This window comes from Pongo abelii, chromosome 4 (assembly GCF_028885655.2).
Source record: "Pongo abelii isolate AG06213 chromosome 4, NHGRI_mPonAbe1-v2.0_pri, whole genome shotgun sequence".
In the NCBI taxonomy this organism is placed as follows: domain Eukaryota; kingdom Metazoa; phylum Chordata; class Mammalia; order Primates; family Hominidae; genus Pongo; species Pongo abelii.
Window position 1 is genome coordinate 169,337,697 of NC_071989.2, and position 15,609 is coordinate 169,353,305.

The window sequence follows — 15,609 nt, forward strand, 5'->3', positions numbered from 1 at the left end:
AGGAGGGCTTGTCTAGAAGCCTAGCAGATGTTAAGATGTTAAGCAGGTCTTGGATTTCCTTCTTAAAAAGAAACCCCTCACTGTCCGACATACCAGTCTGCTATAACTGGGGAAAGCAAATGTGTGCTTCTCTTTACACATTTGTCTTGTGCATCCAGTAAAAAGAACAAATGCTTACAAATATACATTTCTTTTTCCTGTGGGAAGAAGGTAAGGTCATTTTAAGGGCTCAGAAGCAACAGTTGGTGGTGCTTTGGAATTCATTTCTGCCTCTGCAGATGAGAAAAGAAAACACTGAGGTGCCTTCTTACTAGCGTAGGCCACCCTTCAATTCCAGGCTGCCCTCTGCAAACAAGGTGATATGAGGAGTTCTGGAAAGATCTTCTTGTCAAACAGATCTACTTAGTCCCCTGCCATGTAGCCTAATACTTTATTATTTTACCCTTTTGGGCAAATCTTTGTATTTTTAAACATTCAAACAACCTTGGAAAGAATTACCTGTTCATGTCTGATGAGATTGTTGAAGAGCCCTTGTTGAGGGGTGTCAGGAGACCTCAATTCTAGTCCCAGCTTTGCCTCCAAATTGCTGGGTGACCCCAGTCACATCTGCTTATCTCTTATTTGAGTTTCATTATCTGCATGAAATAGTGACATTTTACTTGCAGGAATATCTTTCCCTTTGTCTTGTGGGCACATAGGTTGGCTGGGATAGGAAGAGCTCTTGACATTGGAGAAAAACATTTTCCTCAAGTACCTGCTCAGCCAGGCTCCCTTTGCTGTTCTGGGGTCTTCAGACCAGAAGAGAAGCACACATTTTCTTTCCCAAGGCTCTGAGGATCCTACTGTATCCCAGGTGGTCTTGGTTCCTGCAGCACCTGGGCTTGCTTTTCCATAGGCCTGACCTGTGAGGAGTTGGCCCCTCTCACAGACCTACTAAGAATCAGGGGAGAGACCATGGCAGTCTGCATATCCTGAGAGGAGGGGCTTCCAGGCAGGGCAGTGCTTGGACAGGGGCACTAGAGACTTGTCTTGGTGTTTTAATTACCTAGTAAGCAATTATGTTTTGTTGGGGGTGTGTGAGCGCAGGTGTTGATGGAGGTTACAGGAGATGAAAGCTCCTCTTCCCCACTCCTTAGCATACCTTAGGGCCTGTATGAGGAAAAGAGGTGTTCTGGCTTGGGTTTGCCTCCTGACAGTTGGGTAGGGCAGATGCCCTGGTCCCTCATCAGGTATTTGCAGCTTCTTAATAGCCACTAATCTGAAAAAGGCAACCCAGGACCTCAAAAAGGCATAGGGGTCCAACCCATTATCTCCCCTTTACCTCTGTCTGACAGCAGCCCTCACTTATGATTTTCTTCAGTAGCAACAATCACAGTATTCCTGGGCACTGCCATGTGCCAAGCACTGGGAACACAGCAGGGAATGAGTCCAGGGTCCCTCCCTCATGGGATTTTCCACTGGTGTGTGTGGCGGGGGGGAAGGGGAGGGAGGCAGAGAGAGAGATAGCTGCAAAATAGTAAATCACAAGGCCTTGAATATACTAGAGGTCATTCCCACCCTGTAGTCAGTCTCCCCAAATAGCTTGAAGAATCACAGCATGTTGGAACCAGTGTGGTTCCCACCTCAAGAGTTTGAGGAAACAGGTTGAAACCTGGTGAAAGGATTTGTCCAGAGGCCTCATGGAAACTGCTGGCAGAGCCAAACTTGAAACCTGGCCTCTGACTTCTGGCTTCATCACCCCACACTCTCTTCACACAACCTGCCACCCTCAGTCCTGTTTCCCCTGCTCCTGATACAGGAAGAACCCCCAGTGAGGCACCTCCTCCACCGATGCTAGGTGGCACCAGAACACCTTCCAACAAAAAGACTCCTGGATTTGGGTCCTGTCTGAAAATGCCCACAATCTCATTGTGGGTGTCCTGAAGTTTTGGCTGGGCAGCACTCCTCTGGTAGTGCCCTCAAAAGGCCTGCCTGCTGAGGGCATTGCCCCAGCTTATAGGCCCCACCTCCTTTATCAGTGGAGTCCTGCCTGGGTCCCAGGTTCCCTTGGGGCTTCTCTTTTTGGGGTACCTGGGAGGATTCACTCTTGTGTGACTGCCTTCTCCTGGGGGCTCTCCATGCCCATGGGAAGGTCTGGCTGGGTGCCCAACTCAGGGCAAGATATGTTAGGGCAATACAGGCATGAATTCTTGTTCTTCCTAGGTGCTAGTATCTGCCTTACTTACTGAAGCTTTGTCTTGGCAGTAACCTGGCTGGACACATTGTGTTGTGGTCCTTTCCTAGGTCATGCTGTAGGTCTATGACAGTTGGATGAAATTCAGGCCTGCTAATTTTCAAGGCTGCACTGCACCACCTTGCCTCTCAAGAGAATGTTGATATGACATGACAAGACCCTCTGTTACCTGGTCACCACCTGCCCTCCAGCCTTATCTTGCAGTTGTGTAGCCCTGTGATCAAAAGTACAGCCTCAGCCAGGTGCGGTGGCTCACGCCTATAATCCCAGCACTTTGGGAGGCCAAGGCAGGTGGATCACCTGAGGTCAGGAGTTTGAGATCAGCCTGGTCAGTGTGGCGAAACCTCATCTCTACTAAAAAAAAAATTGGCTGGGTGTAGTGACAGGCACCTGTAATCCCAGCTATTCAGGAGGCTGAGGCAAGAGAATCGCTTGAACCCAGGAGGTGGAGGTTGCAGTGAGCTGAGATCATGCCACTGTACTCTAGCCTGGGTGAAAGAGTGAAACTCCAACTCAATAACCAAAGAGTATAGCCTCTGGTTTCAGACTCCACAGATTAGAATGCTACCTTGCTGCTTGTTAATTATATGACTGTGATATGTTTATAACACATCAGGTTCAGCTTCTCTCTGAGAATGAGGATGTGGTAGATTTCAAATGGCCTCAAGTTTATTTACAGCTCTTCTCATTAAAAGTGGAATGTATTTTCCTATACCCTTGAAACTGGGCTGGCCTTGGGACTCGCTTCCATAGAATGTGGTGGGCAGTGATGATATGCGAGTTTGAGCTTAGATCTCAAAGGCTGTGCAGCTTCTTTTCTCACTCCCAGAGTGTTGCTGCTATGTGACAAGGCCAGGCTGGCCTCCTTGAGGATGAGACGTTACGTGGAGAGAGATCCCAGTCATACCAGCCAAGGCCCCCAGACAGAAGCAAGTTCAGCTGACTCCGTGTGGAGCAGAGGTGAGATGTCCTGGTGGAGTCTAGCCCAAGTTGCCTACACACAGCATCATGGGCACAGAAATGATTGTTGCATTAATTTACCAAGTTTTGGGGTGGTTATGCAGCAGAAGCTAACTGAAATAGGGGAGGGTAACTACCCTTACCTTATAAAGCTGCTGTGAGGTTTCCATGATGATGTGTGCTTAAACCATCACCTAGCACACAGGGAGCAAATACAGTTGTTACTACTAACGTGATCCTGTGGCACCTCCTCTGTCTTATTGGCTTCTAGCCACACCAACCTCCTTCCTTTTCCTTAAATAACAAACCCTTCTTTTGGGGCTTTTGTACTTAATTCTCTGAAAGGGCCCTTCTTTGCTGTCTTGTTCTCATGACTGAGGTCTCAGCTGAAATGTCTCCTTCCTGGAGAAGCCTTCTCTGACTACCCTGGGAACCTTCCTCTCTCTTCATCTCCATTCTCGCTTCCTCTCATAGTGTGTAATATCACATTCATTGACTTCCTTAATATTATCTGTCTCCCTTTCTAGATTGGGAACTTTTTTAAGGGCAGAAACTGGGCCTGTTTTTATTTCTTATTTTATCCTTGCTGCCTATCACAGTGCTGTGTCTAATAGGCACTTAGTTGATACTGATTAAATAAAAAGAGGCACCCAAATCAGTCTCGATTTGAGGTTGGTGCTGGACCAAATCAGTCATGATTCAAGGTTGGTGCTGGGCTTCCAGAAGGAGAGGAGTAGCTAGATTAGAGTTCCAGACTGCATGTGCTGCTTCTAATTCTTACAGCCCTTTTGGTTTGTGTCATATTTCCATGTTTGGTCAAATAGCTGAATATGTTCCTGATACTCTATATGTTCAGTGTGGGTTGGCGGCATTGGATGCTCAACAAATGTGTGAGCTTCTCAAAGACAGATTGAGCTCCTCACAGCACCTTGCACATTGTCAGGCATCTAGTAGGGGCTTAACAGAAATTTATTGGATAGAAGAATGAATGAATAAATGAATGAATGCAAAAGAGGATGGGTGGATGAGAAAGTCCCCAGAACTAGTGATAATGATATAAAAGAAGATTAATATTAACTTAGGTTGGCAGGCAACTATGGAAAACCATGTTTTTAATAAAGGATGACATTTCCAATCAGTAAAATATCATAAAAGTATAAAAATGTACTAAGTACAATCATTAGCATTATGTTATAGGGGAATAGTTGTTATAACTTTTCCCTGTAAGATGGCACATTGGATGGTCACAGTTGGCTTGATTTACAGAGGGGCAAGAGTAGGTGACCAGTTGTACCAGTTGCTCCAGTTTCCTAGGATTTGGGACTCTGTAAAAATGAGAAAGTCCCAGGCAAACTGGGTTGGTTGGTCCTACAAGAGCAGCATCAGAGTGTTGGCTATAGTTTGGAACTTAGGAAGAGGATCAGACATTATTTTTTAACTTCTCCACCTCTTTTCCCTTTAGCTGTGAAATAAAAATCCCTTTTGTTATTACTGAGGGTGTTACAGCTTTCAGAAGCTTTTTTACCACTGGGTTTCATGTAATTTTGACTTAATACCTATGTCAAGCCTGGGAAGAAAGGCAGTTCTGACCAACTTGCAGGTGTGGCATTCTGCTTCAAGCCACCTGCATCCTAGAGAGCAAGGATTCAAACTCAGATCTCCTGAGGCCACTGTTCTGTTCTTTCTGGCTTTTAGTAGTAGCTAGAAATTGGAAAAATTGGGGTGCCTGAGATCCAAGTTTTGACTCAGTCCCCTCACGGGAAACAATTCACATCATCACCACTTTGCCAGGTATGTGTACCTGCCCCTTCTTGGGCAATCCTCATGCAGGATCCCCCAAATACCCACCAGCTGGCTAGTGCTGGCATCATTATGTGGCAGAGGCAGTGAAACAGTATATTAGCTCCAGGACGGTGCTGCAAATGGCCCTTCCAGTCCAGGTTTGCCAGGAAGATGGTCAGAGGGCCAGCTCCCTGTGCCATTTGCCAACTTGATTTAATGTTTTCTGGCATCTTTGCTGAGGAAGTTCTCGAGTGATAGGTCAACTTATGGCTGGTGGCATGACTCATAGGCTCATAGACTCACCACGCTTATTGCATCTATTTCTGTACTTTTTGCCTACTATATAGGTACTAGCTTAAGGTGGCTCAGTAACCCTTTCTGGCTTATTTTACAAGACTAGGGTTAGGCTATACTTGCCCACAGCAGACCTGGCTTCTTTTGACAGCCTATTAAAATTCTACCGTTCATTCCTTTAACACTGTTTTGAGCTCTTTTATATAGTTGACATTTATAAACTCTAGGGATAGGAAGTCTATATAATCTTTCTTTTCCCTGTGAAGTGACACTTCCTCTGACTCTAACTGATGCAGGCCAGTGTCTTCCAGAGGATGGTATTCTGGAATAGGCTGAATGGGGTTTCATATTAGTTCTACCCTTGAAGATGTCATTGTTTAAGCTCAGGGTTGCCCTATCATATGGGCCTATTCTGGGTGCAGATGTGCTTATATCTCCTGATTTACAGGGTTTTTTTCTTTTGTTCTAAGAGCTGAATGAGGATGGGCAATTTTATTTAAAAATAAATACAACAAATAGCTTTAAAAAGAGTGCCACCTATGTCCTCTTGTCAGATTCCCCAGATGGTGGGACATACGGTCTGTCAGCCAAAACAGGGGTCTCTGGTGCACCCATTCCCTTTTGCATGTTTATTCTTCATGCCTCTTACACTAGCTGTGACCCTAAAACCCTCAGAAGAGTATGTGACACTGAGTTCAAATCCACTTTTCTTTCTGTCTTTTAGTAGTAGCTTTTCAGACGTGGCTTTTCTTTGGCTTACAGGCATAAAGCAGAACCAACTCACTGTGCCCAGAAGAGATATTAACCCCGACTCAGCCATTACTGCAATACACTTGAGGTGAAGCCCTTATGTGAACAAGTCTCTTCTGAAACTTTAACTCTGGGCACTGAGGGGTAAATAAACCCAGAAACTTCCATATCCTGAGATACTGCCTGGGTTGATATACTTCTTGGAATCTTGGAAACTTATGGCCCAGTTGCACTGGGTTGTAGGCTACGCTTATCTAGAGGGTCAGAAGAATGGCTTTGGGCTAAACCGATTTGAGAACTCGATTCAACAAAAACAGCCTCCTTCTCCAAACTGTTTGCAAGATGTGCTGCCTGAGAGCAGCAGAAAACTAGAGGCCATCTTTGTGTCAGACCCCTTGGGGCCAGCACTTCCTCCACGGAAGTCAAGGTTGTTGGAGAAAAGAATAAGACTGGCATGTTGTTTCCTCTATGAAGAGGAAGGGGTGAAGGGTTACATGGACCAGTGACTGGGTGGCCTCTGTTGAGTTTGTACAGATTTCTGCAGCTCCTCATATGGTCAGTGAACTCTGGGATCGGCGATGGCTGCCCCTCTTTGAGCACCGGGACATATCAGTCTGTCCTCTTGAGTAGGCCATTGTCCTATTAGGCCCCAGCAGGTGCTCCCCGGATGAGAGTTGAGCTGAGGAGTTCCCTGAGCATGAGTCATCCCTCATGCACTCTGTGCCACATCTCTGTTCGTGGAGCACTGACTCTTCCACATGCTTCCTCTTGGGAGGGTTAGAGCTCTTTGGGGTGCTGGCACTGAAGTCGTGTCCTGTGATAGATGACACTGGGTGGTGGGTGGGTCGAGCCACTTCAGGGACAGGGGCAGGCCTCTGTCTGCTTCTCCAACTCTGGATTTCCAGGTTTCTTTTGTCTGGGGGGAGTGTGTCAATTTTCTGAGCTTTTGAGATTAGAGACTTCCCACAGGTTCCTTGTAGAGACAGGAAAAAGTATCTGGTGGGAAATAACAGAATAAAGATATTTCTGATTTCCATTGACTTCATAAACTTCAGCATTAAAAGGTGGTCTTTAGAATCCAACTCCCTGCCTGGAGCAAGATCCTCTTTACTGCTATTAAATCCATGTCTGGGCACCTCTAGTCTTGGGTAGCTCAACAACAAAAATAACAAAACACAACAGCTAACATTTATTATACACCAGGACTATTCTAAGTGCTTTATGTATTATTAACTCATTTTCTTTTCCCAACAATCCCATGTGGTTATTACTTTTGTTTGCCTCTGAGTACAGATGAGGAAACTGAGGGACTGAGAGATTTAATGATTTGTCCACAGCCACACAGTGGTTGAGCTATGGTCAGAACCACACACTCTGAATCTAAAGACTTTTATTTGCCATGCACAAAGCAGTCCATTCTATTTCTGGGCTACTCCAATTTAGGCAAATTTAATTGCTCTGTCATGTTAAGCCTTTGTGAAACTTGATGATTTTAAAGTAGTTTTAGAATCCACATTCTTTTCTTGAATCTGTGGGCCTTGCTGACTTGACAGTGTCATCATATTACCACGATTTGCCAGATAAAGAAATAAGGGCCCTAAGAGGTGAGGTGAGATTCCCAAGGTCTCCTGAGACGTTAACAGATCTCCCTGTTGACTGACTCAAGGTTTTTATCCTCCTGCCAAACTGCATGCAGTCTGTAGCAGACTCTGGAATTGGAAGTCTTTACCTGTGTCTAGAATCTTCTGTCTGTTCAAAGTGTAGGCAAGGAAAGGGGTGAGAATGTGAATATAACTATGTGGTGTATGGAGAAAATATACACAAGCTGTGGCAGTGGGCAACTCACATCCACTTTCCAGATGTCTGTTGCCTTATCTAAAAAGTAAAAAAAAAATCTATCTGAACTGGAGGACATCTAAGGTCATTCCTAAAGATAGTCTTTAAACACTTTTTATGTTTGAAGTCTTATAAGCAGGAAGGCTCCTAGTCTTCCACTACGTCTAAAAGCTGCAAGGTGACCCCTCTACCCTTGGCCAACCCCTGCCAGTGGGCAAGACATTTCTGAAAATTACAGTAGGTCTCATGGAACCAGATAAACTGTTTTTTTTGTTCTCTCACATCTCACCCAGTGAGGTAGTAGGGGCCATGTATGTGTCCCAGGAAATATTTGACTTTTTGCTTCAAAACTGGAATTTCGTTAGTGTAAACCTTTCCCTCAAGCCACTGCCTTCCTCCTCTATTTGTTTATTCAACAAATGCTTTTCAAGTTCCCACAATGGGCCAGGCCCCCAAGGGATTAAGCCATGAATAGGAAAGACAAGGTCCTTGCTGTCATGTAACATGTGAATATACTTATAAATGGAGAAGGCAATGAGAGTGTCAAACACCAAACACCTGATCACTGAAATTAAATATTTCTTCCTCAAGGAAGGAAGTGCTGACAGTTCCACCTGCTATGTATTTCTCAAACCCATGCCCTTAAATGTTTCTTCCTTGAGGAAATGCCCCCTCCATTTATCACTATATTCACATGTTAAATGACAGCAAATACCTTGTCTCTTGTGTTCATGACTTAATCCTTTGGGGGCCTGGCCCATTGTGGGGACTTGAAAAGTATTTGTTGAATAAATGAATGGAGGAGGAAGGTGGTGGCTTGGGGGAAAGGTTTACACACAGTAACCTTTTAAAGCTGAAAACTGCAGGATGCATAGGAGGTAGCCATGCCAAGGGGATGAGAATCAAAACCTAGGCACGATGGCTAAAGCTTGGGGAGTGATGATAAGAGTAGGGGAATATGTCCCAGGAGGAGTTGGCACAAGCAGAGCAGGGAGGAATTGTGGGCCAGATTTATGGTTTTTGTGCTTTATTGCAGAGGTCTTGGGAAGCCCTTGGAAGGTTATAAATAGGTGACATCACACTTTGAGCCAACGATAATGGACTAGAGTAAGATCCAATAAGAGACTACCGAAATAATTTGGGGTGAAAGGGTAATAGTCTATTGGTAGTAGTGGCTATAGAAATGGAAATAGTAGATGGGTTTGAGAAATACGTAGTGGATAGAACTGTCAGTACTTGGTGAAAGCCTAGATATGGGCATGAGTTAGCAGGTGATGTCAAAATTAGTTCCCTGGGGCCTGCCTTTGTCCTAAGTGGGTAGCATTTGCTGAAAGAAACCCTAGAGATACCCAGATTTCTGGGGTGGTGCCGGTGATAGAGGGTGGAATCATGAATTCGATTAGAAATGTCTCCCAGTTTCCTCAGACTTAATATGCCCAGTAGAGGTGATGAATAGGTAGCTAGAAAGATGTGTCTGGAATTCATAAGAGAGGTCTGGGGGGAATTTATGGTGAAGAGTCGTCTGCTAAAAGTTTTTAAATCCATGATAGTGATTGCTGTTTATGGAGAGAACATAAAGTTAGAAGACAAGAGAACCTAGGGGCAAGAGAACCTAGGGACAAGAGAAACTAGGTTAAGCAAACCACCAAACTTATTAAAGGAAGTAAGGCCTGTTGATGGGTCTCTAATTTTGGGATAAAAAAAGTTTTGTATAATTGTCTATTTGCTATTGCTTAAAATGGTAAAATGGCTTGATTGCGATGTTCAGAGTGGTGAGATGGAGAGGGGCTAAGTCTTGCCTATGGGAACATCATCATCAAGTTCACTGCTCTGACTAGAGAGAGTGGGCTGCAGAATAGAACACTGGCCTTTGAGTTGGGAGAACCTAGCTCCGACTATGATCTGTGGTAGGCCTGTGAACACATTCTGGTCCCTCTTTGTATTTCAGCTGTCCCATGAGTGGGGTACTAGAACCACAGCTCTGCCCAACACTTAGCTCATGGCAAAAACAAAATGAGAGGCTAGATGGGAGAGCCTATGTCAAGAGTGAGCTCCAAGGAAAGGCAAGGCATTTATAGTTGCTGTTGCTATTTTTCTGGAAAAGGCACATTTACTGCAGAGGTTTTAACCTGGAAATATCTGACATAGTCCCTGGGCATGGATTATTTGTCTAATGCAGGTGTTGTATGGAAGGTGTGTGTTTAAACAAATTTGAACAATATTTAAACATTGGCAATTTCATGCAAAATTTGAATTTCTGGGAAAATGCTGAAGCTCTGGAATGTTTGACTTGATCTTTCCTTTTGGCCATGATAGAAGCTGAGAAGCTCTTTCTTCCAATATCTGTACTCCATCTGGCTTGCTGAACTTGCTGGTCTGTCCCTGCAGGCATTTGAGTATGAGACTCATGGACTAATACAAAAAAGGACCATAGAGCTTCTCAAAATAATTCCTTATCACACAAAAAATTTGTAAGGCAGGAGGGTAGGAATTGATACTCCTATTTTATAGATGTCACAACTGAGGTCACACTGATTTGGTGACTTTGCTAATTTGTGGCTAACCTGGGACCACAGTCCATGTTATTTGCCTCCTTTGTCGTTCATTGTTCTTTCTGTCCCATCTCTGTTTCTGAAACAGTAGCCTCAAGGATGCCAGCAGAAGTCAGACTCCTGACTCTTGGGTTATAAAAATGGCTTATTAAAGGGAGATTGGTAATTTTAGGAAAGAAACACAGCCCCAGTGCTCAAACCTTGGGAGAAGAGCAACAACTGGTGTGAGAAAGCAGACGAGGTAGAAAGTGGGGTTTGAGAGCTGGCCTTCCATCACCCAATAGGGATTGGTGGGGCTGTTGCAGATGACGCAGGTGGCATTGTACAGGAGGGATACCACAAAGTACATCAGGAAGCTGCCGAGGAGCACGACTCCGTGGAAAATGGTCTGTGGAGGGAAATAAGCAAACACTGTTGAAGGTATAGCTGAGATTAGGAGGCAGGGTGATCAAACTACTTGATTAACTATTTTTGAAATGCAACACACACAAAATTCAAAAAAGTGTGCAGCTTAATCTATCATTATAAAGCAAACACCAGATTGCTGCCATGTAGAATTGAACACACATACCCCAGAAGACCCTATTCTTCTGTCTCACCCCTGCTTTTGGTGATAATTTCTATGCTATCCTTTGTAGGTTTACCACCTATCTAGGTTTTCCTACATAGCCTGTTTTTAATTGGATAAATAGAATCATGTTTCGTATGACTTTTTGTCTTTTTTCCCTCAATATTATGTTTGTGTGATGAGCCCATTTTTTCCACGTGGCAGTAGTTTATTCATTTTCAAAGCAGCGCAGTATTCTGTTTTTTGATCGTATTTTGTCCTGCCTGTTTTGTGCTTTTCTTTTCCCATCCTTGTTGTCTTTTATTTTTATTTAATTTTAAAAATTGATGCTAGATGTATATATTTTCAGGGTACATGTGATAATATGGTATATTCATATATAATTAGGGTAATCATGACATCCATGACTTTAAATATTTCTTTTCTTTATTCTAGGAATATTCAAATTATTCTCTTCTAGCTATTTTGAAATACACAATCAGCTATTGTTAACTATAGTCATTCTATTGTTCTTTTAAACATATTGACTATTTTGTATAATTTTGGGACTATTCTTTCAGTGATTACTCAATAAGTCTAAACAAGCAAACGTACTGCAGTCTAAACAAGCAAACGTACTGCAGTCTAGGCAAGCAAACGTACTGCAGTCTAAGCAAGCAAACTTACTGCAGTCTAAAGCTTACAACTAGTTTTCCATCCTCCTGAATTACACACGAGATTTAGAGCACTTTAACTCTCTTTACATCCCTCCTGGCTAATATGCTTTTGCTGCTGTTTTAATTCTATCATCTTTTAAAATCACTCAACTCACTGGCATTATTGTTTGTATGGTCAGTATTCACTAGGTCTACTCACATGCTTATCACTTCTCATGCCTTCATTCCTTGGACCCTCCACCCGAGGTATCTCTTTAAGTACATCCTGTAAAATGTCCTTTTTGGGAGTCTGATAGTGATATGCTCTCTGATGCTTTATTTCATTGTTCTTGAAATTCGTCTTTTGATGAATATGGAATTCTTGTTAGGCAGCTATTTTCTTTCAATGTGTTTAATATGGCATTCCACTGTCTTCTGGCTTCCATTATTGCTATTAAGTTATTAATCTCTACCTGTTCTTCCCTAGAAGGAAATCTTTATCTCTTAAAGTCTGCTTGCTTTTATAACTTTTTTTGTCTTTTTTGTTCTATAGTTTCCTATGACAGAATAAGTACGAATTTCTTTTTATTTATCTTGCTTGGGTTTTGCTGAGCTGGAATCTTTCATCACTTCTGCAAAATTCTCATCACAATCTTTTCAAAGATTGCCTGTATTTCATTCCCTCTCTCATTTCTTTCTGAGACTCTGATTAAATGTTTGTCAGACCACTTAAAATATCATTCTATTTTCTTAATATTGCTTCTATAATTTTCATTACTTTTCCTGTTTTATAGTCTGAATACTTCTTTTGACCAATTCAATAATTCTTCCCTTAGCTATATCTAATTTTCTATTAAGCCAGCCATTGAAACTTATAGTTATTGTAGCCTTTACTTCTAAATTTTCTATGGATTTTTCAAATCTGCTAGGTTGCTTTATATAGTTTACCAATCCCTGCAGGTATTTTAAAGCTTATTCTTTGTTTCTTTAGACATAGTAAACACAGATTTTCCTTTTATTTATATTTGATAATTCCAGTTTCTAAAATATTTGTCTCTGATATTTGGTTTTTCACTCACGGACGCATTCTTTTATGCGGTTCATTATTTTTGAATGTGCTTATTGTGCTCAAAGTTAGACACAACTTGAGGCTTAGAATAAAGGTAACTTTCTCTAGAAAGGAATTCTGTACATCCGCATATGCGTGTGTGTGTGTGTATTTTGCAATCGTTGGGCACTGCTAATCTTGAGGCACTTTAAGCTGAATTCATAGGTGAAAGTTTGGCTCACCCAGGTGACATGAACCTGGGCTACATATGTACCCAAGGCCAGTCTGTGGTCACAATTTCCCCAGGGCAAATTGGTGCTGATTCTTTCTGCTCTCTTCAGCACAGAGGAAAAAAATCTTTGCAGTCCCAGCTGGGGAGGGGGTATAATTGGGTGTACTTTTGAGTATATCCTTACCCTGAAGTCATAGCCTTTGGGATCCTATTTTAATGTTGTCTCTTAGACTCCCAACTCAGGAGCCTAGGTATTGATTTCTGAAACTTTTGCTCAATCAAGTCTGCCAAAACAAAAGTTCATTTTTGGGAGAGTTGCCAATACCCTTAAGAAAGGCATTGGCTCAATTTGTTTCTCTAGCATCTCCCTTTCCCTGAGGTTTGGTTATTGCTTTCTTGTCAGCTTGCTCATGCTTTTAAAGAGTTTTTTTTTTTTTTTCCTTTTTTAAAGTTATCCATTATTTTTTGTTGTTCTCAGTGAGGGATGTGATCTAAATAACCTAGCGCCGTTTCCTGAAGAAGAAAGCAATTAGCTAACTTTTTCAATTGCTTTAATGGGGACTGAAACTGTCAAAGCTCTTAAAATTCTTGTTATATTTCTACCCAGGGAAGAAATAGATTCTCTTCCTGCTTCAAGTACTTTCAAAAAGGGAAGCATATTTTTCATAATTATTTTAGTAGCTGACTCCTTTCCCCAAATCACCAGAAACCACCAGTAACTATTGAGGGTACCTAGTCTCAAGATAGATTAGGTGGGTTAATAGTGCTAAAAGAGTACTTTTTCTCTTTTAAAGCAGATGGCTTCAGTGCTTTGAGAAAGAGGACTGAGTTGAGTGTTCAATCAGAATACAGAATCTTTAGTCTCACCACTCATTTAATATAATGTTGAGGCCTGATTAAAAATCTTTTAGGGCATTAAATCTTTTGAATGGTTTTAAAAAATCTAATGATTAAGAGAGTCATAGGAGAATTCCTTTTGGAAAATATCTTGGACTAGTTTTTAAAAGTGTAATTAAATTGCTGTGAAATATTTCAAGCTTATAGACAATAAACCTCACACACCCAACATTCAGCTTCATCAGTTTTAACCTTATATTTACTTCAGATTTTATGGAAAGATTAAGTCTTACAGATACAATTAAAGCAAGTGTATATCTCTTGCAAATGACCTCTTTAATCTTGAACACAAATTCAGTGTGTATCAGTCTGACATGTTTCATACACATGTACATGTTTACCCATGTTTATGGATGCTTTTTTGCTTTATCATATATGCATCCTTCTAGTATGGGCTGAATGTTTATGTCCTCCTACTCCCAAGTTAATAATGTTTAAACCCTAATCTCCAATGTGATAGCATTTTGATGTGGGGCCTTTTGAAGGTGATTAGGGGGAGCCCCCATGAATGGCATTAGTGCCCTTGTAGGAAAAGACATGAGAGATTTGATCCTTCTCTCTTTCATTCAGCCACGTGAGTGATAATATAGCTGGAAGGCAGCTGTCCAGGAAGCAAGAGGGCCTGAACCAGATGCTGAATCAGCTGCTGCACTGATCTTGGGCTTCTAGCCTCCAGAACCATGAGAAATAAATCTGTTATTTAAGCCACCCAGTCTATGGTATTGGTTATGACAGCTTGAGAAGACAAAGACAATTCTGCAGCTTTTTTCACTTGATTTTATACTTTAAAGAAGGGGGGTCCCCAGCTCCTGGGCCATGGACTAGTACCAGTCCATAGCCCATTAGGAACTGGGCTGCACAGCAGGAGATGAGTGGCTGGCAAGTGAGCGTTACTGCCTGAGCTCCATCTTCTGTCAGATTAGTGGTGACATTAGATTCTCATAGGAGCATGAGAACTCTACTGTGAACTGTGGATGTGAGGGATCTAGGTTGCATGCTCCTTATGAGACTCAAATGCCTGATGATCTGAGGTGGAACAGTTTCATTCCAAACCACCTCCACCCCTCAATTCTGTGGAAAAATTGTCTTCTGTGAAACTGGTCCCTGGTGCCAAAAAGGTTGGGGACCACTGCTTTAAAATTTTATCTATGTTGAAAGACATAGCTCTAGTGGATTCATTTTAACTATTATATGGTATGAACATGCCACAACTTATTTTTCTCATCGATGAATATTTAGGCCCCCTTTTTGGCTATTAAGAATGATGTAACATTCCTGTACATGTCTCCATATATATGTGTGCAAGAGTGTTTCTGAGGTATGTACTTAGAATTGTGCCAAAAAATATGAGTACTTTAAATTCCTCTAGTTGTTTTCAAATAACTCCTTAGAGTTTATGATCTACTAACAGGATAGGGAAGTTCCTTGGTTATGCTTTCTCATTTTTAACACACTCCCAAAATGACTTGTCACTATTTTATTTAGAATTTTCTACATCTGGCTGGGTGCAGTGGTTCACGCCTGTAATCCCAGCACTTTGGGAGGCCATGGTGGGTGGATCACTTGAGGTCAGGAGTTCAAGACAAGCCTGGGAAACATGATGAAACCCTGTCTCTACTACAAATACAAAATATTATCTGGGCTTGGTGGTGTGTGCCTATAATCCCAGCTTCTTGGGAGGGTGAGGCAGGAGCATCACTTGAACCTGGAGGTGGAGGTTGCAGTGAGCCCAGATAGCGCCACTGCACTGCAGCCTGGGTGACAAGAGTGAGATTCCATCTCAAAAAAAATTTTTTTTTCTACATCTAATGTTAGTGAGATT

The 15,609-nt window shown here is 42.3% G+C and overlaps 1 protein-coding gene and 1 long non-coding RNA gene across 4 annotated transcripts in view; one reads left to right on the top strand and one right to left on the bottom strand.

The window, feature by feature from the left end:
• LOC129059602 (uncharacterized) overlaps positions 1–15,609 on the top strand; it is a 150,201-nt gene that overhangs the window by 90,736 nt on the left and 43,856 nt on the right. The window lies entirely within an intron of this gene.
• Positions 3,384–15,609, bottom strand: part of ATP10B (ATPase phospholipid transporting 10B (putative)) — a 275,470-nt gene continuing 263,244 nt past the window's right edge. For all 3 annotated transcript variants that reach the window (XM_054556179.2, XM_054556180.2, XM_054556181.2), the window contains 2 exons: positions 10,608–10,795; positions 3,384–7,015 (listed from right to left, as the gene is read on the bottom strand). In XM_054556179.2, the coding sequence (XP_054412154.2) occupies positions 6,568–7,015; positions 10,608–10,795 (636 nt within the window). In that variant the 3' untranslated portion in view covers positions 3,384–6,567. The remainder of the gene's footprint in view (positions 7,016–10,607; positions 10,796–15,609) is intronic.